Genomic DNA, 24802 nt, shown 5'->3' on the forward strand with positions numbered 1-24802 from the left:
GCCATCCCAGGAATCAGACTGGTAAACCTTCGCTGCACTCCCTATATAGCAAGAACACCCTTCCTCAGATAAGGAGACCAAAACTGCACACAATATTCCAGGTGTGGCCTCAACAAGGCCCTGTATAATTGCAGCAAGACATCCCTGCTCCTGTACTTGAATCCTCTCGCTATGAAGGCCAACATACCATTTGCCCTTTTTACCGCCTGTTGCACCTGCATGCTTACCTCCAGTGACTGGTGTACGAAAACACCCAGGTCTCTCAGTTTATAGCCGTTCAGATAATAATCTGCCTTCCTGTTTTTGCTACCAAAGTGGATAAATTCACATTTATCCACATTATACTGCATCTGCCATGCATTTGTCCACTCACTTAACTTGTCCAAATCACCCTGAAGCCTCTCTGCATCCTCCTCACAACTCACCCTCCCACCCAGTTTTGAGTCATCTGCAAATTTGGAGATATTACATTTAGTTCCCTCATCTGAATCATTAATATATATTGTGAATAGCTGGGGTCCTAGCACTGATCCCTGCGGTACCCCACTAGTCTCAGCCTGCCATTCGGAAAAAGACCCATTTATCTCTACTCTTTGTTTCCTGTCTGCCAACCAATTTTCTATCCATCGCAATACACTACCCCCAATCCCAGGCACTGTAATTTTACACGCTAATCTCTTATATGAGACTTTGTCGAAAGCCTTCTGAAAGTCTAAATAAATAACATCCACTGGCTCCCCCTCATCAACTCTACTAGTTACATCTACAAAGAATTCCAGCAGATTTGTCAAGCATGATTTCCCTTTCATAAATCCATGCTGACTCTGCCCGATTCTACTATTCTTCTCCAAGTGCTCTGCTATAAAATCTTTGATAATGGACTCTAGAATTTTCCCCACTACCGACGTCAGGCTGACTGGTCTATAATTCCCTGCTTTCTTGCTACCTCCCTTTTTAAATAGTGGGGTTGCATTAGCTTCCCTACAATCTGTAGGAACTGTTCCAGAGTCTATAGAATCTTGGAAGATGACCACCAATGCATCCACTATTTCTAGGGCCACTTCCTTAAGTACTCTGGGATGGAGACCATCAGGCCCTGGGGATTTATCGACCTTCAATCCCATCAATTTTCCCAACACCATTTTTCTACTAATACTGATTTCCTTCAGTTCTTCTCTCTCACTAAACCCTGTGTTCCCCAACATTTCTGGTATGATATTTGTATCCTCCTTTGTGAAGACAGACCCAAAGTATGCATTTAGTTGGTCAGCCATTTCTTTGTTCCCCATAATAAATTCCCCTGTCTCTGACTGTAAGGGTAACATCCTGTCAGCAACAACCCTGTCAAGCCCCTAAAGAATTTTATATGTTTCAATGTGATCACCTCTCATTCTTCCAAACTTGGCTCCCCAGGCCTGGCTCCCAAGGCTCGGTGGAGGCGGTTTCACCACCGACTTTTCAGCCTGTGGACAGGGCCTCCCACCCAATGAAACATTCTGGCCCAAAACTGTACAAAGTACTCCAGGTATGGTCTCACCAAACCCCTATATAATTTCAGTAAGACTTCTTTACTCTTATGATATATTGTATATCTTTGTATACAAAATTATGACGGGAATTGCTAGGTTAGATAGGAAGAGACCTTTTCCCTTAGCGGAGGGGTCAATAACCAGGGGGCATAGATTTAAGGTAAGGGGCGTAGAGGGGATTTGAGGAAAAAAAATTTTACCCAGAGGGTGGTTGGAATCTGGAACACACTGCCTGAAGAGGTGGTAGAGGCAGGAACCTTCACAACATTTAAGAAGTATTTAGATGAGCACTTGAAATGCCATAGCATACAAGGCTATGGGCCATGTGCTGGAAAATGGGAATAGAATAGTTATGTGCTTGATGGCCAGCACAGACACGATGGGCCGAAGGGCCTGTTTCTGTCTTGTATTCTAATCTCCTTGTAACAAAAGCTAACGTACCATTTGTTTTCCCAATTGCTTGCTGTATCTGCATGTTAACTTTCTGTATTTGTATACAAGTACACCCCGGTCCCTCTGAATACTACCATTTCCCAGTCTCCCACCATTTAAAAATATTCTGCTTTTCTATTTTTCCCACCAAATTTGATAGCTTCATACTTCCCCACATTAGATTTCATCTGCCATGTTTTGCCCATTTATTTAACCTGCCTGTATACTCTTAGATACGTTACACTCGGTCCCCTCATTTTAGTCATTATTATAGATTGTAAATTTCGATTCCAATCCTTGGGACCATTCTAGAATTTAGGGAACTTTGGAAGATCATCCACTATCTCCGTAGCTATCTCTTTTAAAACCCTCAGATGTAGGCATCAGGTCCAAGGGATTTGTTGACTTTTAGTCCTATGAATTTGCCCAGTACTATTTCATTCCTAATACTAATTTCTTTATGTTCCTCATTCTTGCTCGATCTTCAGTTCTCCATTATTTCCAGAATGTTTTTGATGTCTTCTATCATGAAGACTGACACAAAGTATTTGTTTAATGTCTCTGCCATTTCCTTATCCCCATTATAATTTCTCCTGCCCCTGCCTCTAAGGGACCCACATTCTAATATCTCCATTTTTACATACCTATAGAAGCTTTTACAATCATTTTTTCAGTATTTATGTCTCTTATTAGTTTAGCCTCATATTCCCTTTTCTCTTTATCAATTTCTTGCTCCTTCTTTGCTGAATTCTAAAATCCTCCCAATCCTCAGGCTTTCTACTCTTTTTGGCAACATGATAAGCTTCTTCCTTTAATCTAATACTATCTTTAACTTTTCTTGTTAGGCATGGTTGTACCAGTATTCCTGTGGGGTTTTTATTCTGAAAACCCTGAGCAAAGCCAGCCAACCAAAGTGCACTTTGACCAGCGAGGACTGCAAGAATACAGCTTCAGCCAAGAACTACCAGATCATCCACTTCACAGACTGTGCATTTGAGTTCCATTTATTCTGCACTTTAATCCAACCACAAAATCTATTGTTCCTTCTGTAATTTACTTATGTGTGTGAATATGTGCGTGAATGTGTAGTGTATTCTGTGGTGCTTTTAAATTGTGGTTAGAACGTTAAGTATAATAAACTTACTTCTTTCTTGTTTAACCTCAAGAAAACCTGTCCGATTGGTTCCTTCACGATCACAGTGAAGGAAAATGGTAAAACATTTAAAGAGGTGGTGAGCACAATCACTGGAATAAACCCTGCTGCAGTCAAACACGAGGGAGGGCAAGAGGAGAGCCTGAGACCCCCTCCTCACTTGGCCATAACGGAAATTTGGAGGCCAATGACCGGGATTGTAACCCAACGACAAACAAGAAATTGGAAGTGGGAAACCAAATTGATTTCTCGTAAAAAAAAATTGAAAAACTTCAAACTTTTTTTTGTGTTTCACTACTAGAATACTAGCAGGTCTACATCCAAGGCCACTACCTTCCCAAGCCAGGGTGAAGTAACTTCAGATAGGTTAAAGGCCCTATCTATTGAATTAAGGAATATAGCTGGGCAGTTAGGGATTACTTTCCGTGCAAAAGCTAAGAAATCCGAAATACTAATAGTTGCCACCAACCATTTTTCACTTGAACCTGAAGACTCAGAGACAGGGTTAGAGTCAGAAACAAACAGGGTAATGTTAGCTAAAATACAATTAGAACAGAGAAAACGCAAATTAGAATTCCAGAGAGAGAAAGAGCAAAGAGAGTGTCAAGAAAAGGAAAAAGAAAGGGAAGAAAGGGAAAAAGAGATAGCTTTCCAGAAGGAGAAGGAGGAAAGAGAGCTAAGGCGGCTTGAATTAACTAGGGGAAGACCCAATACTTCCAGTGAAAGCATGGCTAGTGAGGAAGCTACCCCTAGCTCAGGGTTGTGTGCTGAGCTCTTTAAGTTTGCCCAGTTCATTTCTAACTTCAATGAGGGGGATGTGGAAGCATTTTTTGTCACCTTTGAAAAGCTTGCAAGACAGCTAAAATAGCCAGCTGAAAGCTGGACACTATTGTTACAAAGCAAACTAACAGGAAAAGCCCATGAGGTTTATTCACTGTTGCCAGATGAAAGTTCATCAAATTATGAGATGACTAAAAATGCTATCCTGGGGGCATATAGAATCATAGTTTACAGCACAGAAAGAGGCCACTTGGCCCATCATGTCTGTGCCAGATGAAAAATGAGCCACCCAACCTAATCCCACCTTCCAGCATTTGGTCCGTAGCCTTGCAGGTTATGGCACTTCAGTTGTATATCCAGAGACCTTTTGAATGAGTTGAGGGTTTCTGCCTCTACTACACTTTCAGGCAGTGAGTTGCAGACCCCTACCACCTTCTAGGTAAAAAAGCCTTTCCTCATCTGCCCTCTAATCCTTCTATCCATTACTTTAAATCTATGAGCTTGTACCAGAAGCATACTGCCAGAAATTCCGAACCCACCGGAAGCTTCCTGACCAAACTTACCTTGAGCTTGAAAGAGTTAAACAGCTGGCTTTTGCCCAGTGGATAGGGGCACTTAAGGTACAGCCCACATAGGAAATTCTCAGAGAGGTGATTCTTCTCGAGGATTTTAAAAATTCACTTCTCCTTTCTATTAAAGCCCACATAAAGGAACAAAAGGTTCAAAGAGCAAGGTAGGCCGCAGTTCTGCCTGATGAATTTACCTTTGTACATAAACCCTTACCCAAGGGAAACTCTTCCCTCGTCACCCCCACAAACTGGAAAGGATAAAAGGTGGGAGGGTGATAGCAGCACGAGCAGCCCTGGGCAAAAACTGAAAGCGGGACACAAAGGGGACCCTCCTCAAGCCAAAAAAGACGGTGCTGCAGCAGGAGTGAAACCTGAAGACCTGTGTATTCCCACTGTAACAAGGCAGATCATCTCTGAGCTGACTGCTGGAAATTATGGGGAAAACCTGTAGGATTAATCAGGGCACACCAGACCAGTGCAGGAGAAAGGGGCCCTGATGGAAAGCACAGCAGAGCAGGCTGTGGCTTCAACTGCAATAGCAGTAAGACCCAGTAAACATACTGCTGTGAGTGCGAGAAAATTTAACAAAATCCCTGATCGTGACATCAGTTAAAATTAGAGGCTCCTTCCAGTTCCTGTTCTTTTACTCTTTTCTGCTCCTTGTTTTTGCTTATCAACTCTCTTATTTTATTACTTTCTTAAATTATTTATTAATTATATGTCAGATTTCAATTTTAATGAAAATTCGGAACGTTTTAATGTTAGTAATCTCTATTTAGTTAATTTTAATTTTAGCCCCCTAGCTCTGATTAATTAAACACTAGGTTTAATTGTATAATAAGTTATACACTTGACTATGTCATAAAATAATCACTTAGCTGTAGTTCATTGGGCTCCACCATGCCTCTGTTGTCACTTTTTGAAATATAGAATTTTTTCAGATTCTTCCCTGTGTCCTAGAGTGGCTACACCTCACAGCCACTTCTCCTGCACTTTATGGCTTCTCCTCACTGCCAGTTATAATGGAAATACCAGTCTATATGATGAAAATGTCTGTGCGCTGATTTTTACTTTTTACTCGGAGGTGGGGAAGGAGAGCGGGGTGTTTGGGGGGGGGGGGCCTTGATTGAGGTTGAGAAACCTGGAGGAACTGGTGTCCTTCAGGCTCTGCCGAATTCAGCATCTGGACCTGATTTTATTTCTTCTTTTCCCAGATTGACAGACTGACTGGCTGTTGGGCAGGTAGGCCTGTGTCACCAGACCATAGTTGGGGACAGGAGAGGAGAGAGGAAGGGATTGGAACCCAGGAGAAAGAGACAGGAAGGGTCACCGGGTGGGTGGGCGGGGGGCTTGTCAAAAAGGTGAGTCTGTTTAATGGAAATGACTGTCTGTTGATATCAGGGACAGAGGGAGGAATGTAAAAGCACAAAAGTCAAATTGTTTTCCATTGTGTGGTATTCTTAGATTTTATTTATCAGTGTCTAAATAACTGAATTCTGTTCATTTTTCGATGAAATCTATAAATGAGTGGCCTTCATCTTGTATCTAGCCTGCCAAACTCGCCAGTAGTCTCAGCACTATGGATGAGGTGAGAAATGGTGCAAGGCCACTCCCGCCCATTTTCGGCACAGCCCATGCCGATCACCATGCTGATGAGGATGATAGCACAGGTGTTACGTGCATGGGCTGGAAGTATGCAGGGTAAAAGATTGTGACATCAGTCAGAGTCTAACACCTGATCTGGTACACGTCCTGCCACTTTCGACCTTGGTGCTCCAGTTTACACCCTGACATAAAGCATACACAGGTGAGCATGCATTCAGTAGCACCTGGGACCTCCACCAGCCTTATCTAAAACGATCCATCCAACTTGCAGATCAGTTGCTTATTACGATCTACTGGTTCTTGCAGAATTTGTAGAAATAGTGGGTCGTTGAAAGAGTTATGAAAAGTTGGTAAAGTCTGCAGGGAGTGGTGCAAGAAGTTGGGAAGGTGTTTGTTACTGGAAGGCCACTTTCTCCCAGTCATAGGGGCTATAGTTGCAGTCCCTCCTTGGACTGCAGCATCAGAGGCAGCAGAGAAGACAAGGGTGGTCCAACTATCCCCAGTATCGTCTCCGCCATGGGAGTCAGCAGGTGCAGTCACGCCTGCCCCCTGCCAGTTTGCTGCTGCTGCTGCCATCTATAATCGCCACCTTGTCCTGCAAAAGAGAGGAAAGTGTGTCAGTGACTGTGTAGCAATGTGTTTAAAGTGCCAGTCACAGTTGAATAGCTGGCAGTGTGTGCAAGGAATGAGGTGTGAGTATGAAGTTTGCAGCAGTGCTAAGTGTGTGAGGGCAAGGTGCAGCGTATGAATGTGAGGTTCGAGTCATGGTTGCTAGAGATTGTTGGTAGGCGAGTAAAGAGGCTGGGGTGATTGGAGCAATGTGTGAGGCTAGTGGTGCAGTTGGTAGAATGGATCCATTACATGTAGTAAGGATACATTCTGTGACCTTGATCACTCGTGTGAGTTTATTAAACTTCTTGCGGCGCTGCATTCATGTCCTCGCAGCTAGGCTGATGGCATTGACTGTCACGGTCACCTGCTCCCACTGCCTCTGAGTACTTGTCTGGAGGGTCACCTGGCCCTCTGAGGGAAGAGAACCTCTCTCTTCCGAGCCACCTCCTGCACTAGCAACTCAAGTGCGGCATCTGAAAACCTAGGAGTACACAATCTCTGGCCTGTTGCACTATTTTGGGTCCTTCCTGAATATTGCCCAAGCATTTTCAGCCCCTGCTATAGCCTGAATGCACCTCCCCTTTAAGAGGTGCACTCTGCCTTTAAGTAGTGCAATCTAACTTTAAGTGGTGCTGGTCATGCACAAACTTGTATGCAGTCACTCAGCAGTGTGTGGAGCTCTAAGTTCCACGCCACAATCATGAAAATCAGCTGGCAGCTTGAAGTTTACGTGCTGCTTGTATCACTTTGATTGGGTATGGAGTAAAGATGCATCATGATCCTGCACCCAATTTCAGTAACGATCCAATTTAGCTCCCCACACATTTTTACTCATCTGGTTGATTTTTTATCCCTGATCTATATTTTAAGTAAGAGAACACACAACAAGCTGGTATGCAGGATGCACCAGGATGGAGATTGGTACTTCATGTTTATCAGCACGCAGGGAAGGGTGTCACAGGTTTCAGCAGCTCTGGGAAGTACTGAGCTTTCTTAGCACTGAGGGATGGTCCTGGCGTTCAGCACTGCCAAATAGGAGTCCTTGTGTTTGCCAATACTGTGGGGTGCAGTAAGGAGAAGAAACCTGGCAGAAACAGCTCCTGGAACATTACTACTTTCCCTGGATTCTAAATATCACAGCTGCATAAATAATTATACAGAGTGCACTGTCAGCTGGGCTGAGTAAATGTCACTGCTGTATCCTGGAAAGCTGAGCACGCTGCACGCACTCAAACTGCACCGTCTGCCTTCAGGCGACAAAGTCAATGTTCTGGGAGAAAATATCTGAGATGGCATAGAGGAAAAGTGGATGTGGGGCATGCATGATGGCATCAACTACACCACCCACCCACCCCCTCCCCCCCCTCACCAATTTTTCATCTATTTAAACAAATGGAAAGGAAATTGGGGTGTTCCACTAGAACATAAATACTCACCACCATTTTTCCTTTATGCGTTCTGTACAGGGAATTCGTTACAATGAAGCATTAAAGGCGAAAATCTTCCCTATAAATGGAAGCTCAAGTTATTGAGAGGTACTGAGTTCTTGAAGTAAAGACTTTAATGAATGTGGAAGAGGAAAGAAGGAAGTTGGAGCATGAACTTAAATTAGCAATCAAAATACCTCCAGGTCTTAGAAATTTACATAAGAAGAACCTTGTTAGGTTGATCTTGTTTCAATAGGAAAGAGAGGATTAGATCCATGGACCTTGACACCCTCACCTACTAAAAATGTATTGACTTCAGTCTTGAATATTTCAATTGATCCAGCATCCATAGTCTTTTGCGGGACAGAGTTTCTCAATGCAACTATCCTCTTGTGTGAAAAAGTTCTTTTCAATTTCACTCGTAAATGGTCTACCTTTTATGTTAGGGCTGTTGCCCGTTGTTCTGGATTTCCCCACCAGAGGAAATAGTTTCTCCACATTTACCCTATTGAATTACATAAAATTGCACAGAACACACAGCACAGAAACAGGCCATTCAGCCCAATTCCTCTGTGCTGGTGTTTATGTGTCAGACAAGTCTCCTCTCATTCCATCTAGCTCACCTCAGCTTTTCAGCATATCTTTCTATTCCCTTTTCTCTCTTGTACTCATCTAGTTTCCTTTCAAAAGCATCTAAGCTGTTTGCCTCAACCATTTCCTGTGATGGTGAGTTCCACATTCTCACCACTGTTTGAGTAAAGACATTTCTCCTGAATTCCCTTTTGGATTTGTTAGTAGCTATCTTGTATTTATGGCTTCTAGTTTTGGATTCTGCCACAAGTGGAAAGGTTCTCTCTACATCTACCCTGTCCAACCCATTCATAATTTTAAAGACCTTTATCAGGTCTCGTCTAAGTCTTCTCTTTTCTAAAGAAAAAGAATCAGTGAAAACTTAAACACACAATGATGAAACCCTAGAAATAGGGCTGAATCTCCATTACAACAGAAGCAGAGGTAAGACTTGTTCGGGGAAAGCCTTCATTGGGGAGACCACTTTCAATGTCTGTGGAAAGTTGCCATTGGGTCCTGGCTCATTGGTATTGATAGCTGAAGACAATCCAGAATACAGAGGTTCAAATGCAGAAGCATGCTGAGACTTTAGTGGGAACTTTAGTGGATGGGTTTGGGTCAGACGGAATGTCAAACTGTTAAAAGAAAATCTGATCCCGACCCCAAGCCACCCACTTCCAATTTAACAGAGGACGGAAGGGTGGGCGTTGGGCAGCCAATCCGCTCCCGGGAGGCAGGTTGGCAATAAAAATATTATATTGAGGCTGCATGCCTCATATTTATGCACCATTTCAAATTTAACTCTGGATGACTGGATTTCCTGAGCAGGGAGGCAAGGACAGTTGGAAGTTGGATCCAGTAGGCAAAAGCCTTGCCAACTCCCCCCACCCGACTCTTAAGATCTCCCGTCGACCTCATCTCCAAAGTCTGCAATTCTTTCATCCCCCCCACCGACCCCCAAGGCCTCCAACTTCACCCTCTGAAATCTTCAACCTCTGATTTCCCTCCCCCCCCGCAACCCCCCACACCACAACAGCCTCTGATTCCTCAGGCCTCTGAAACCCCCACCACCCTCCAACCCGGACCAGCTCCCTACCCCGCAGAGTTAAAACTTTAAAGTGTGCGGGAAAACCCCGACTTGCAGTTTCCCGCATGCTTCCGCTCCTCCCCCACCAACCCCCAGCTCCCAGTGGGTCAAAATGTTAAAATCTTCGTCCTGCGAGTGCAGAGCTAGAGGTTCAAAATGAACAAACTTCAAGCAAAACTGGAGGCTAGAATCAATATCCTCCTGCACAGTAATGGAAATTCACCAAAATGGGCAGCACAGTGGTGCAGTGGTTAGCACCGCAGCCTCACAGCTCCAGCGACCCGGGTTCAATTCTGGGTACTGCCTGTGTGGAGTTTGCAAGTTCTCCCTGTGTCTGCGTGGGTTTCCTCCGGGTGCTCTGGTTTCCTCCCACATGCCAAAGACTTGCAGGTTGATAGGTAAATTGGCCATTAGCAATTGCCCCTAGTATAGGTAGGTGGTAGGGAAATATAGGGACAGGTGGGGATGTGGTAGGAATATGGAATTAGTGTAGGATTAGTATAAAATGGGTGGTTGATGGTGGGCACAGACTCGGTGGGCCGAAGGGCCTGTTTCAGTGCTGTATCTCGAAACTAAACTAAAATCCCCTAACACCAAAACTACATGGATACATTTTCAAAAAGTTGAAAGGACTTAAGAGGGTAACTCATAGAAGGTGAACACACAGAGCAAAGATTCAGGATTTATGCTAAAATCATATAAGGGAGGTTAGAAGAAAATTTTCCACACAGACCTATTAGATTATGGAATGAATTACCGCACTTGGCAGTTGAAGTCAAGACAATCATGACATATTGGAAGTAGTTAGAGAGGAATGCTGGGAAAAAAGCATTAAAAGGAACAGGTAAAGACCATGAAATAGTACAGTTTTAACAGAGTGCAAGAACCAAGGGGTCTGGGGGTGTTGGTATACAAATCTTTGAAGGCGGCAAGACAAGTTGAGAAGGCTGTTTAAAACAAACATAAGGGATCTTTGGCTTTAATAGAGAAGCAGAATACAAAAACAGGTTATGCAAACCCTTTGTAAAAAAAAACTGGCTCGGCCTCAGCTTGAGTATTGTGTCCAATTTCAGGCACCACATTTTAGGAAAGATGACTGCAGAAGAGATTTAATAGAAGGGTACCAGGGATGAAGGACTTCAGTTATCTGGAGAATCTGGGATTGTTCTCCTTAGAGCAGAGAAAGTCAAGAAGTGATTTGATCGGACTACAAAATAAAGCGGAAACTATTTCCAGTAGCAGGAGGATCAGTAACCAGAGGACACAGATTTAAGGTGATTGACAAAGGTGAAGTGGAGGCAGAGGATTAGCTAAGATCTTATTGAATGGCAGCGCAGCTTCGAAGGGCTGAAATGCCTACTTCTGCTTATATTTCATTAGTTCTTATGAAAGAACCAGGAGATGATGAGGAGAAATATTTTACACAGCCAGTTATTATGATTTGGAATGCACTGCCTGAAAGGATGATTGAAGCAGAGTCAATAATAATATTCACAAGAGAATCGGATAAATTCTTGACGGAAAAGCATTTACAGAGGTATGGGGAAAGAGCAGGGAAGGGGATTAATTGGATAATTCTATCAAAGTGCCTCTTCTTCATATAGCCTCCTTCTGTGTTGTATCATAATATAATACTACTGTAATACGATAGCGACATTTAAGAGGCATCTTGACAAATACATGAATAGGATGTGAATAGAGGGATACGGTCCCCGGAAGTGCAGAAGGTTTTAGTTTAGGCAGGCATCAAGATCGGCGCAGGCTTGGAGGTTCGAATGGCCTGCTCCTGTGCTGTACTGTTCTTTGTTCTTTGTTGTTCTAATACTATGTAATACTGTAAAGGAAACAGCTCCATTGTGGAGCTAACATTTGTTCAACAGGCTGAATGGCTTCCTTCTGTCCTAAAAAGTTCTATGATTCAATAATTATAAAATAGCACGATAAGTATATACTGAAATCAAATATTCCATGGATAAGATGCCCTTTTTTACTGTATCCATTGAAAACAGGTATCTCCCTTTCACTAGCACAGGAATACTGAGGCTAATTGCTTGTTTCCCCCAACCTCACCCTTTACTGAAATCATCTGGTGACCGAACCTGGGTTATGTCTTCATTCACATGACACAGAACCATGTGATACCCACTGAAATGCATGAAAGCAATGTGGGATCACTTGCCTTTTGATTTTGCCCTCCCTAATGTCTCTAGGAGTTACCAGGCCTCCAATTACTAACGTGGCTCAGACAGAACCTCATTGCATGGTATACAATGGGTGTAAATTCATCCCACCATTTTATGATGCTGCAACAAGGCACCTGGACAATCGGGTGAGGGTTTTACCACACCAAGCTTTGGATGTAACTCTCCAACACTTAATCACTCCTTGAACACAGCGCAGAAGCACCACAGAGTAATTCTGAACGGCTCCGGGTCTGGATGTGGCTGGTGCGTATCGTTACAGTTCCAATCCAGGATACCTACTTTTGCTTCATTATACACGATTGCCTTCAACCACTGGATGTCAACTGACTTAAATGGTACGAGCACAAAGAGAGTGTCAAGATTGTTTTCACCAATGGGATCTTCAGTTGCCGATTCAGGGTAGAAGATCCTTAGAGTTGTTTTGGTGCCAACATCCTTTTCATAGCCTCTCACAGGAGCATTGTTTAATCTAGGAACAGAGAGCATTTAGGTACACGTTAAAAAAAACATTGTGTCCAATGAAGCAGGCCAGTTTAAATGATTTTAGTCCCATCTCCTATTACATGACTTAGTTATTTACCAGAGGAGCTAAGCAGTACTTAGACTTTGCTTGGGTGATTTTACGACTTTGAATTCCAGTGAACAGCATCACCCATCGAGAGGACATAACGGGAATTCACACCAGCATTCCCCTTCATTCTTTTTTGTTCAAAAATTAACTCTTACCTATAAGGCAAATGCTTGCAAAGAATGCCGTTCTTCAGAACGTCTCTGTTACAGTCATTCAACTGTCATCACTAGACTTTCCCTGACTGATTGATACTCTTGAAGATACATTCTCATCTTCTCACCATGCACCTCAGTCCACCTTTTGCAAAGAATTACATACTATATAGAACTCACAGCACAGAAACAGCCAGTCGGCCCAACTGTTCCATGCCGGTGTTTATGTTCCACACGTTCCTCCTCCCTCCCCTCTTCATCTATCCATATCAGAATATCTCTCTATTCCTTTCTCCCTCATGTGCTTATCTAGATTCCCCTCAAATGCATCTAGACTATTTGTCTCAAATACTCCTGTGGTAGTGAGTTCCACATTCTAACTGCTGTCTGGGTGAAGAAGTTCCTCCTCAATTCCTTATTATGAATTACCAGGAACAGTTCTTCTCTGAACCCATTTATACCATTTGATTCATTGGCTTTCCCTGGCAGTAGGCTATGGGGCTGATTTGTGCCCACAATTGGAGTTTGGCAAGGTGAGACATTGATCATGTGGGGAAGGGTAGGAGACCTATCCAGTTTCTGGCTCAGCCCTCATTTGCATGATATAAGTGAGCTCCCAACTTAAAATGTGCACCCTTATAGGCATTCCAATTTGGAGCTGGAAAATTAGACATTTCAGCAGGTTCTTAAGCACTTGCAGCAACTTAAAGGGCAGTTGCATTTCAGTATCCAAAACAGAAAAACAGCATTATAGTGTTGCAGGGGCAAGATGAATTCCAGCCAGGCCTTGAGGTTTTTAGATACAGTCATGGAGATGCTGGTGAAGCAAGTTGAGAACAGAAATGAGAAATCAGTGGATACCATGGTAAATTGTGAGGAAGGGTAGCATCGTGGCAATGTTACTGGACTAGTAATCCAGAGGCCTGGATTAATGCTCCAGAGACACAAGTTCAAATCCCCAGCTGGGGGATTTAAATTCAATTAATTAACAAATCTCAAATAAATCACCATGACCATGAAACTACCGGATTGTCGTAAAAGCCATTAATGCCCACAGCAATATGGATGACTCTTAACTGCCCTCTGAAATGGCAAACAGCTGCAGCAAAGAATAAAAATGGATGGTCCACCTGGCATTGACCTATGCACTGGAAATGATAAAGGCAGACCCTGCAAAGTCCTCCTCACTAACATCTGGGGAGTTGGAAAGACGTCCCACAGATTCGTCAAGTAACAGCCTGACATAGTCATACTCACGGAATCATACCTTACAGCCATTGTCTCAGATTCCCCCATCACCATCCCTGTGTATGGAGAGAATGGTGGGATGGTGCAGCGAGAAGGCGAGCACGGGAGCGAACAGTGAGATGCAGCGCCGAGAAGGCGGGCACGGGAGAGAGTGGTGGGATGGAGCATCGAGCAGTTTGAAGCAGCGGGATGGTGCGGCAAGAAGGCGAGCGGGGAAGATAAGCGGCGATCGCGGGAGGGAGCAGGAAACTGAATGCGACGATCACAGGAGGGAGCAGGGAACAGAAGTGACAATCGCAAGAGGTAGCAGGGTACTGTTGGGGGTGATGGTGGAGGCAGCTGCCTAAGATGTCGCAGACAGTGACATTTCAGTCGATGAGGCTGTGTTTGTGTATGTGCCAGCACTGTACCACCCTGGTGGTTGCGTTATCAGCAAACGCAGCTGCTAAAAATAGCTCATACAGTACAAGCTCAAAATAAACCAGGGACTTTCAGGGTGGTTGCACAATCATAGAAGGATTAAGGCACAGAAAGAGGCCACTTGGCCCATCGTGTCTGTGCCGGCCGAAAAACAATCCACCTATTCTAATCCCACCTTCCAGCATTTGGTCTGTAGCCCTGCAGATTATGGTGTTTGAGATGCATATCCAGACTCCTTTTAAATGAGTTGAGGGTTTCTGCCTCAACCACCATAGAACCATAGAAAAATTACAGCACAGAAGGAGGACATTCAACCTGTCATGTCCGTGCCAGCTGAAAAAAACTAGCCGCCCAATCTATTCCACCTTCCAGCACCTGGTCCATAGCCTTGCAGGTTACAGCACTTCAGTTGCATGTCCAGGTACCTTTTAAATGAGTTGAGGGTTTCTGCCTCCACATTTAAGTCCAAATCATTAATATATACCACAATCGGCAAGGGAACCAACACTGAGTCCTGTGGAACACCACTGGAAACAGCTTTCCATTCACAAAAACATCCGTCAACTAATACCCTTTGCTTCCTGTCACTGAGCCAATTTTGGATCCAACCTGCCACATTCCCCTGTATCCCATGGGCTTTCATTTTATTGACCAGTCTGCCACGTGGGACCTTGTCAAAAGCCTTGCTAAAATCCACGTAGACCACATCAACTGCACTACCCTCATTAACCTTTCTTGTTACATCTTCAAATAATTCGATCAAGTTGGTCAAACAAGATCTTCCCTGAACAAATCCATGCTGACTATCCTTGATTAACCTGTGCCTTTCTAAGTGACAGTTTATCCTATCTCTAAGGAAAGATTCCAATAATTTGCCCACTACTGAGGTTAGACTGACTGGCCCGCAATTATTCAATCTGTCCTTCGCTCCCTTTTTAAACAGAGGTACGTTAGCAGTTCTCCAATCGCCCGGCACCACATCTGTATCTCGTGAGGACTGGAAAATGATGGTCAGACCTTCTGTTATTTCCTCTCTTGCTTCTTTTAACAGCCCAGGGTACATCTGATCTGGCCCTGGTGATTTTTCAATTTTCAAGGATGCTATTCCAAAAATACTTCCTCTCTCCATATGTTTATCACATCAATACTTCACAGTCCTCCTCCTTAACTATAATATCTGCATCTTCTCCCTCTTTTGTGAACACAAATGCTAAGTATTCATTAAGTATTTCAGTATTTCACGCTGCCTTTATTAAACTTGTGACGAAACATAGGTATAATAGGCTTAATTAGGTAGAATTTAGATAAAATTAATACATCATACCTTTTAGAATTAAAGATTGACTAAATGGTCAATTTTCAAGACTCACTGAAATTCCCTTTTAAGAACAGAATAAAAATCCATAAACATCCCTGTTACAATAGAATGAGAACCAATAAAACCTTTTAAGTTAAAAAAATCCATTCCAAGGTCTCTGTTACAATGCAACTAGAAGATGAAAAACACCAAGACATGCTAAACGTGGTCCGTACTGATACCTATAATCTTAATTCGTTGATAGTGTTAATGATATAGACAGACTGACTTAAGAGGATCGTACAAGGTACCATCAAAGGACCATCGCAGATGATCAGTCACAAAATGAATGGTACTTACAAAAACAGATGCCAAGTAAACCCAATTACAAACATTTTGACCAGATAAAAGCTCATAACTACAAGAGAAGGGAATTCTCAGCAAATAAATTAAGTGAGAATGGTAGCTAATGATATTACCATATATTAATAACAAAAGCGGGAAAATCACACATAGAAAGCTAACACCTACATTCCAAAAGATGAGATGATAGATTAGAAACAGTATAAATGTGAGAGTTTTGAATCGAAAAACCAGAAGTATTGAATTCCTCATCAATGCTTCTCAACCTATGGTAAGAATGGCTGACTGCATGACTAGAGAATTCTGCTCTGATCTGAGAGTGTTTTGTCTTGTTGAACAGGAGACTTACTCGGGGAATTTAAGGTAACAGTTTACTTTGAATTTTGATGGATATTCTAAGATATTTTACTGTAACATTGTCAAGGTTGAACTTTTGGATTCTATTTTTGAAATAAGATTATGTTTTACATCTCTTAGTAATCTTTGATATTGTAGTATGCATATCCACTTAAAATGTATTGCATGTTCAATTCTTTAATAAATGTATAAAAGTTAATAAATCGTCTCAGCAGTGAGAGTGCTCTGTTCTGTTCTGTGGACCTGCTTGACTAGCAAAAATCGATGTGTGACGTCACAGGAGAGCTGGTAAGTGATTGGTGGGTATTTCTTTCTTTCGTGTCTCTTGTGTTTTTTTTTGTAGTTTTGGCCAAATGATTTAAATCAGGCGACGCCATTACAGGTTAAGGGTACACTTAAATAGTTCTTTTTTTTTGAAATACTGATATCCAAATTAATTAATTAAATAGAGCAGAGATGGCTGAGCAGGCAATGTGTTGCAGCTGTGGTCTGGGGGAGCTGGTGGACGCCAGTGCGATCCACAGTGGCCACATCTGCAGCAAGTGTTGGTTGCTCGAGGAACTGTGGCTCAGAGTTGATGAACTGGAGTCCGAGCTGCGGAAACTGCGACACATCATGGAGGGGGAGAGTTACCTGGACATTGTGTTTCAGGAGACAGTCACACCCCTTAGATTAACTACCTTGAATTCGGCCAGTGGTCAGGGACAGGAGGCTGTGACTGCGAGTAAGGCAGGTATGGGGATCCAGAATTTAGCCCTGGAGGAGCCTCAGCCAGTGCCATTATCCAATAGCTACAAGGTTCTTGCTCCCAGTGTGGGCGAGGGCACAGACTGCAGGCAGGATGAAGGAACTGACCACAGCACTGTGGTTCAGAGCGCCATTCAAGTGGGGGGAGCAAAGAGAAATGTAGTTGTAATAGGGGATAGCATAGTTAGGGGAATAGATACTGTTCTCTGCAGCAAAGATAGAGAGTCCCGAAAGCTGTGTTGCCTACCTGGTGCCAAGGTTAAGGACATCTCTTCTGGGCTGAAGTGGAACTTGAGTGGGAGGGAAAAGATCCAGTTGTCGTGGTCCATATAGGTACCAACGACATAGGTAGGACTAGGAAAGTGGTTCTGCTGAGGGACTATGAGCAACTCGGGGCTAAATTAAAAAGCAGAACCACAAAGGTAATAATCTCCGGATTACCACCTGAGCCACGTGCAAATTGGCATAGGGTAAATAAGATTAGAGAGATAAATGTGTGGCTCAAAGATTGGCGTGGGAGAAATGGGTTCCAATTCATGGGACACTAGCACCAGTACTGTGGAAAGACAGAGCTGTTCCGTTGGGGTGGGCTTCACTTGAACTATGCTGGCAAATCGTATAACTAGGGTTGTAGATAAGGCTTTAAACTAAATGGTGGGGGTGGGGGGGAGGGTTCAATTGAAAGGAAGTTTAAAAAGTCGAAAAGTAATGAGAGAGCAGAGGTGCAGGATATTGAAGGAGCATACATTAATCAGAGAGTGACAGGAAGGGACAGAGAATACAAGCACAAGAGTACAGCAGAAATTAGAACCAGAGTAGGTAAAAATGGTAAAAAGTCAAAGCTTAAGGCTCTTTATCTGAATGCACGTAGCATTTGTAACATGATAGATGAGCTGACGGCACAGATAGAAATAAATGAATATGATTTGATAGCTATCACTGAGATGTGGTTGCAGGATGACCAGGACTGGAATCTTAATGTTCAAGGATGTTCGACGTTCTGGAAGAATAGGCAGAAAGGAAATGGAGGTGGGGTAGCTTTGTTATTAAAGGAAGGCATCAGTGTAGTTGTGAGTAATGATATAGGTGTAATAGATCATGATGTAGAATCAGTTTGGGTGGAAATAACAAATAGTAAGGGAAAGAAATCACGGGTGGGAGAGGTCTATAATCTCTCTGTAGGACAAGATATTAATCAGGAAATATTGGAGGCGTGTAAGAAAGGCACTGCAATTATCATGGGTGATTTTAATCTGCATATAGACTGGACAAATCAAATTGGCAAGGGTAGCATGGAAGACGAATTTGTAGAGTGCCTCAGGGATTGTTACTTAGAGCAATATGTTGCAGAACCTACCAGGGAACAGGCTATTTTAGATTGGTAATGTGTAATGAGGTAGGATTAATAAGAAATCTTGTAGTTAAGGATCCTTTAGGGAGAAGCGATCATAACATGGTAGAATTTCAAATTCAGTTTGTGGGTGAGCAACTCAGGTCTCAAAGCAGTGTCTTCAATTTAAACAAGGGCAATTACAGAAGTATGAAGAAAGAGTTGTCTAAAGCGGGAAGATAGACTACAGGGGAAGTCAGTAGATGAGCAGTGGCAGACTTTTAAGCAGATATTTCAGCAAACATTTATTCCAGTCAGAAGGGAGGACTCGAAGAGAACAATGAACCGCCCGTGGATAACAAAGGAAGTTAAGGAGAGTATCAAATCAAAAGCAAAGGCGTACAATGCGTCGAAAACGAGTGGTAGGCCAGAAAATTGGGAATTTTTTAGAAACCAGCAGCGGATGACTAAAAAACGAATAAAGAGGGAGAAAATTGATTATGAGAGTAAATTGGAAAGAAATATAAAAACAAATAGTAAGAGCTTCTACGGGTATATTAAAAGGAAGAGAGTAGCTAAAGTAAGTGTGGGACCCTTAGAGGATGAGACTGGGGAATTAATAACAGGGAACAGGGAAATGGCAGTTAATTTAAACCAATATTATGCATCGGTCTTCACGGTGGAGGACATCCCAACAATAATAGATGAGCAGGGTGTAAATGGGAGTGAGGAACTTGTAACAATCTCTGTCACGAGAGAAAAGGTGCTGGACAAACTGATGGACGAAAGGCAGGCAAGACACAGGACCTGATGGCCTGCATCCAAGGGTTTTGAAAGAAGTGGCTGCAGAGATAGTGGAGGCATTGGTCATAATATACCAAAACTCACTGGATTCCGGTAGGGTACAGCGGATTGGAAAGCTGCTAATGTGACACCCCTATTCAAGAAAGGAGGGAGACAGAGAACAGGAAACTACAGAAACTACAGCTTAACATCAGTCGTTGGGAAAATGTTGTAGTCCATTATTAAGGAAGAAATAGCAGGACATTTAGAAAAATATAATGCAATCAAACAGAGTCAACATGGTTTTATGAAAGGGAAATCATGTTTGACAAATTTGTTAGAGTTCTTTGAGGATATAACAAGCAGACTGGATAAAGGGGAACCAGTAGATGTAGTGTATTTGGATTTTCAGAAGGCGCATAAAAGGCTATTGCACAAAATAAGAGCTCAGGGTATTGGGGGTAATGTGTTGGCATGGATTGAGGACTGGCTAACACACAGATGGCAGAGAATCTGGATCAATGGGTCTTTTTCAGGTTGGATAGCCACAACTAGTGGGGCGCCACAAGGATCGGTCCTAGGGCCTCAACTATTTACTATCTACATTAATGACTTGGAGGAAGGGACAGAGTGTAGTGTATCCAAATTTGCTGATGATACAAAAATAGGTGGGAAGGCATGTTGTGATGAGGACAGAAAGAATCTGCAAAGGGATACAGATAGGTTAAGTGAGTGGGCAAAAACTTGGCAGACGGTGTTCGATGTGGGAAAGTGTGAGGAATCCACTTTGGTAGGAAGAATAAAAAGACAGATTATTATTTAGATGGAGAAAGACTACAAAATACTGCAGTACAGAGGGATCTGGGTATTCTTGTGCATGAAACACAAAAGGTTAGCCTGCAGGTGCAGCAAGTAATTCGGAAGGCAAATGGAATTTTAGCCTTTATTGCTCGGGGGTTAGAGTTTCGAAATAGGGAAGTCTTGTGTTCAACTATACAGGGTGTTGCTGAGGCCACACCTGGAGTACTACGTACAGTTTTGGTCCCTGTATTTAAAGAAGGTTATACTAGCGTTGGAGGCAATTCAGAAAAGGTTCACTCGGCTGATTCCTGGGATTAAGGGGTTGTCTTATCAAGAACGGCTAAACAGGTTAGGCCTTTATTCATTAGAGTTTAGAAGAATGAGAGGTGATCTTATTAAAACATATAAAATTCTGAGGGGCTTGACAGGGTAGATGTTGAGAAGATGTTTCCACTAGTGGGGGAATCTCGAACTAGGGGACATAGTTACAGAATAAGGGGGCAAACATTTAAAACTGAGATGCAAAGGGATTTCTTCTCTCAGAGGGTGGTGAATCTCTGGAATTCTCTGCCTCAGAGAGTTTTGGAGGCTAGGTCACTAAATGTATTTAAGGAGGAGGTAGATAGATTTTTCAAATCTCAGGGAGTCAAGGTTAGGTGAAGCAGGCCCGAAAGAGGAGTTGAGGCCTGGGACAGATCAGCCATGATCTTACTGAATGGCAGGGCAGGCTTGAGGAGCTGAATGGCCTACTTGCTCCTATTATATTCTTATGTCTCATGTAGCATGCTGTATACATTCTATGTCTCCTTAAGTGGGGAGGTACTTATTGAAGAGAGTTTCCCAGACCATTATAATATCTGGAATATTTATGACTTAGCTATAATTATTTTAAAAATAGGCTCTTCGAAAGATAGTAATATTCTCTGTTAGTTTTCTTTCTTTGAGGGAAGACACGTTCAGTTCTTCAGGCCCAAACAAGTGTCTGTAGGAATCTGTCTAGTTTGAACTTAATTAAAGGAGACTCATAGGGATGTACACTTGATTTGGTTTAGTCCCTATATGGGATTAAAGTCATAAATCACTTCAAACTAAAGCGGCAGCTGTCCTTCAGTGCTAGCACTCACCTCTCAGTCAGAATGTAACAGGTTCAGGAACTACTTCAGAGGCTTCATTGCAAAATCTAGGCTGGTACTTCATTGCTGTACACTGGGAGTGCTGCACTGTTGAAGCTGCCATCTTTGAGATGTGACATTAAACAGCCTTCCCTCTCTGGTAGATGTTAAAGATCCCTTGGCACAGTTTGAAGAAAAGCAGATGAGTTCACCCAGTGTTCTAGCCAACATTTATCCTTCAATCAACATCTAAAATAGGTGAGCTGGTCTTTTTATTTCAATGCCATTATGGGAGCTTGCTGTGCTCAAATTATCGGCTGTGTTTTCTACAGTAAAAGAGTGACCACACTTCATAAATAGTTCATTCTTTGTAAAGTGCTTTGTGGTGTCCTGAACTCATGAAAGGTACTATGCAAATGCAAGTTTTTTCATTTATTTTTACCTGTTAAGGAAGCTGTAAGAACTTAGGCTAAAAACAATGAAAAATACCTGATCCGAACCATGAGAATGGGTCACCTTCTCTTTCACCTTAGACCTAATGCCCCCACCACCATTTCAGGCTAAACATTATTCAGGTTCAAGTGGACACAAGTGGAGTAGAATCTTTGTGCTTTCCAACACTAGGGTGCATTACTAGCATTGAAGGACAGTAACAACAACAGCTTATATTTACGTAGCATCTTCAATATTAAAATAATCCCAAGCTGCTTCACAAGAGCGTTATAAAGCAAAATTTGACAGTGAGCCTCTTAAGGAGAGGTTAAGGCAGATGGCCAAAACCTTCTTCAAAGAGATAGGGTTTAAGGAGCATCTTGAAGGAGAAAAGAGAGGTGGAAAGGTTGAGGGAGGGAATTCCAGAGTTTAGGGCCTAGGCAGCTGAAAGCAGGGCCACCAGTGGGATTTGAAAATGAGGATGAGAATTTTAAAATTGCGGTGTTGCTCAACTGGGAGCCAATGTGGGTCAGCAAGCACAGAGGTGATAGGTGAACAGGACTTGGTATGAGATAGGACTCTGGCAGTAGGGTTTTGGATAACCTCAGCTGTATGGAAAGTGAAGATGGGAACCAGCCAGGAATGCATTGGAATAGTCAGGTCTCGAGGTAGCACAGGCATGGATGAGTGTCTCACCAGCAGATGAGCTGAGTGAGGCAGGAACGGAGTTCGGTGCTATTTCAGAGGCAGTCATCTGAATATGACACAAACTGAGTATGAGGGGGTGGCTGGGTCAGTGTCTTTAGTACTGCATGCTGACAGGCAATTCCTGGAGCTGGATGACTCTAGCACTGACGGCTTCATGCAAATGCTTGCTACAGCTATTCGGCAGGGTAACACATTATTGATAGCATGATGCAGAAGAACATAACTATAAACTTGTGATGCCTACCCCAAGGCACTGTCCAACAACTTAGTGTGTCAGCAGTGGCTTGGTTGGTAGCACTCTTACTTCTGAGTTGGAAGGTTAGGGGTTCAAGTCCCACTCCAGGACCTGAGTACAAAAATCAAGACTGGCACGTTTGTGTAGCATTGAGGGAAAGTTATACTGAAGGAACTCCTCCTTCACTGCTGAACTAAAGTATCAGCTTAAATTATGTGTATAAGTCTTTGAAGCAGGCCTTGAGCCTATAACCTGCTGAGACAAAGGCAACAGTGCTATCCACTGAGCCAAGGCTGAGACCAAAGTGAAATAGGTAAGTAAAGCAGCTGCACATCACTCACCGAATAACAATGTCATATTTGTTGATTTTTTCTCCAAGGGAGCTGTTCCTCAGGGTGTTTCCATTGCCAATGACAACGCATCTTTTACAACTTAACCTGCCAAAGACCAATACCTTCATGAAAATATTATGGTAATTGTCATGACTGAGCAGTGCAAAGCACCACAGGCAAGAAATTCAAATTTATTAGCAAATAATCTCCATAGATTGTGTTATGGCCGCTAGCACCTGACAGGTAAATATTTGTCCAGAACATGAGATTGTTTCTGAAGTGCATACAAACTGTTTATTTTAATCAATAATTAAACTTGTGCATATATTTCGTTCTGTTACTGCACCTGTCAGCCTATATTCTTTGAATCAATCCAAGCTCCACAGGTTTTAGAGCTATGGAGGTATGAGGAAGTGAAGTTCATCTGGGTTAGCACATGTACATCCTTGAGCAAAACACATGTAGAGTAAATCAAGAATGAATAATCAGATCCATCAGGTTATTAAATATGATTTTGATATTACAAGAACGAACATAATCAACAATAAATAACTTCAGAGATAATGGTATTGAGGAAAAGGAATGAACTCGGCAGGACAGTGCTGTTAACTTGGTCTTGAACAGCACAGAGACATGCAGCTTTCCTATTTATTCTTGATTAAGTCCATCCTGTCTGCAGTCCTCAAGGATGTACTCCAGTGCAGTACTGAGGGAGCGCTGTACTGTCGAAAGGCAGTACTGTAGGAGGGTCAGAACTGAGGGACTGCTGCACTGTCAGAGGGTCAGTGCTGAGGGGGTGCTGCACTATCGGAGGGTCAGTGCTCAGCGAGCACTGCACTGTTGGAACTGCCATCTTTGATATGAAATATTAAACCAAGTCCCCATCGGTCCTATGAGGTGGGTCCAAAAGACCCCATGACATTATGTTGAAGAGAAGGGGCATTCTCCCTGGCCAATATTTAACCTTCAACCAACATCATTAATGAAATAGATTATCAGGTGGTATCACCTTACTGTTTTTGGGAGCTTGCTGCGCATAAATTGGGTGCCATGTTTCCGATATTACAACAGGCACTACACTTCAAATGTACTTCGTTGGCTTTAAAGTGCTTTGGGATGTCCCAAGGTTGTGAAAGGTGATGTATAAATGCAAGTTCTTTATTTTTCAATTTTCCCATCAAAATATCTTTCAATCTTTCTCTTTTCTGTAGTTTAATACTGAAACAGTCATGAAGACAGAAGCTTGTCAGGTGACACGTGAGGTTAGTGGATATAAACAACGGTGTGTCCCAATGGCATGTGCACAGCTTAGACTAAAAACACCAGATATTAAGCTCAGTGTGTCCCATACTCATCCAATGGGTTGTCTGCTTGTAAGTATATAGGTGGACATGACTTGCTTGAATCTATGGTTAGTTAAATAAGGCTGAGGCTAAGTCTTGTATTTTTGTAATAAATTATTAAAGTTGTGGAAACTCTACTCTTAAACTTACTCATTAATAAGATGAAGCAGAGGTTGAATCTTATGACCTCTATTGCAAATAAATCCCTCATCATCCAATGGAGAAAATGAATAAGGGTATGGGCTGTCGTTGTGGATTTTAACCATTTTGGTCAGGGTATGTCCCACTTTCTAATTGTACAAAGGCCTCAGTCTGAGCCTGCATTCATTCTCCTAAAGGCCTTAAAATTATTACTGTGAATATTAATGGAGTTAACGCTCAATGTATTGGTATAATATTACTCTGTTAGTTGAATGGAGATATTGGCAATTTGAAAATAAACACTAGTTAAAGCATGGAAATCAACAATAACCTGCATTTATATAGCGCCTTTAACATTGTAAAACATCCCAAGCTGTTTCAGAGGAGCAGAACCAGACAAACAACTTGATACCATGCCAAAGAAGGAGACCAAAAGCTTGGTCAAAGAGATCCTGGAAGGTC

General features: G+C 42.6%; 1 protein-coding gene across 6 annotated transcripts in view; it reads right to left on the bottom strand.

Moving 5' to 3' along the window:
* The window catches only part of LOC137381347 (CMP-N-acetylneuraminate-beta-galactosamide-alpha-2,3-sialyltransferase 4-like), a 274200-nt gene that overhangs the window by 41942 nt on the left and 207456 nt on the right, over positions 1-24802 (bottom strand). For 5 of the 6 annotated variants that reach the window (XM_068053787.1, XM_068053785.1, XM_068053788.1 and 2 more), the window contains exons 9-10: positions 22866-22961; positions 12248-12437 (exon numbers count right to left, since the gene is read on the bottom strand). In XM_068053787.1, coding sequence (XP_067909888.1) covers positions 12248-12437; positions 22866-22961 — 286 coding nt within the window. Of the gene's footprint in view, positions 1-5962; positions 6664-12247; positions 12438-22865; positions 22962-24802 lie in introns of those variants that run through there. The other variant, XM_068053790.1, reaches the window with a different exon arrangement.

The sequence above is a fragment of the Heterodontus francisci genome, chromosome 22, assembly GCF_036365525.1.
Source record: "Heterodontus francisci isolate sHetFra1 chromosome 22, sHetFra1.hap1, whole genome shotgun sequence".
NCBI lineage: Eukaryota > Metazoa > Chordata > Chondrichthyes > Heterodontiformes > Heterodontidae > Heterodontus > Heterodontus francisci.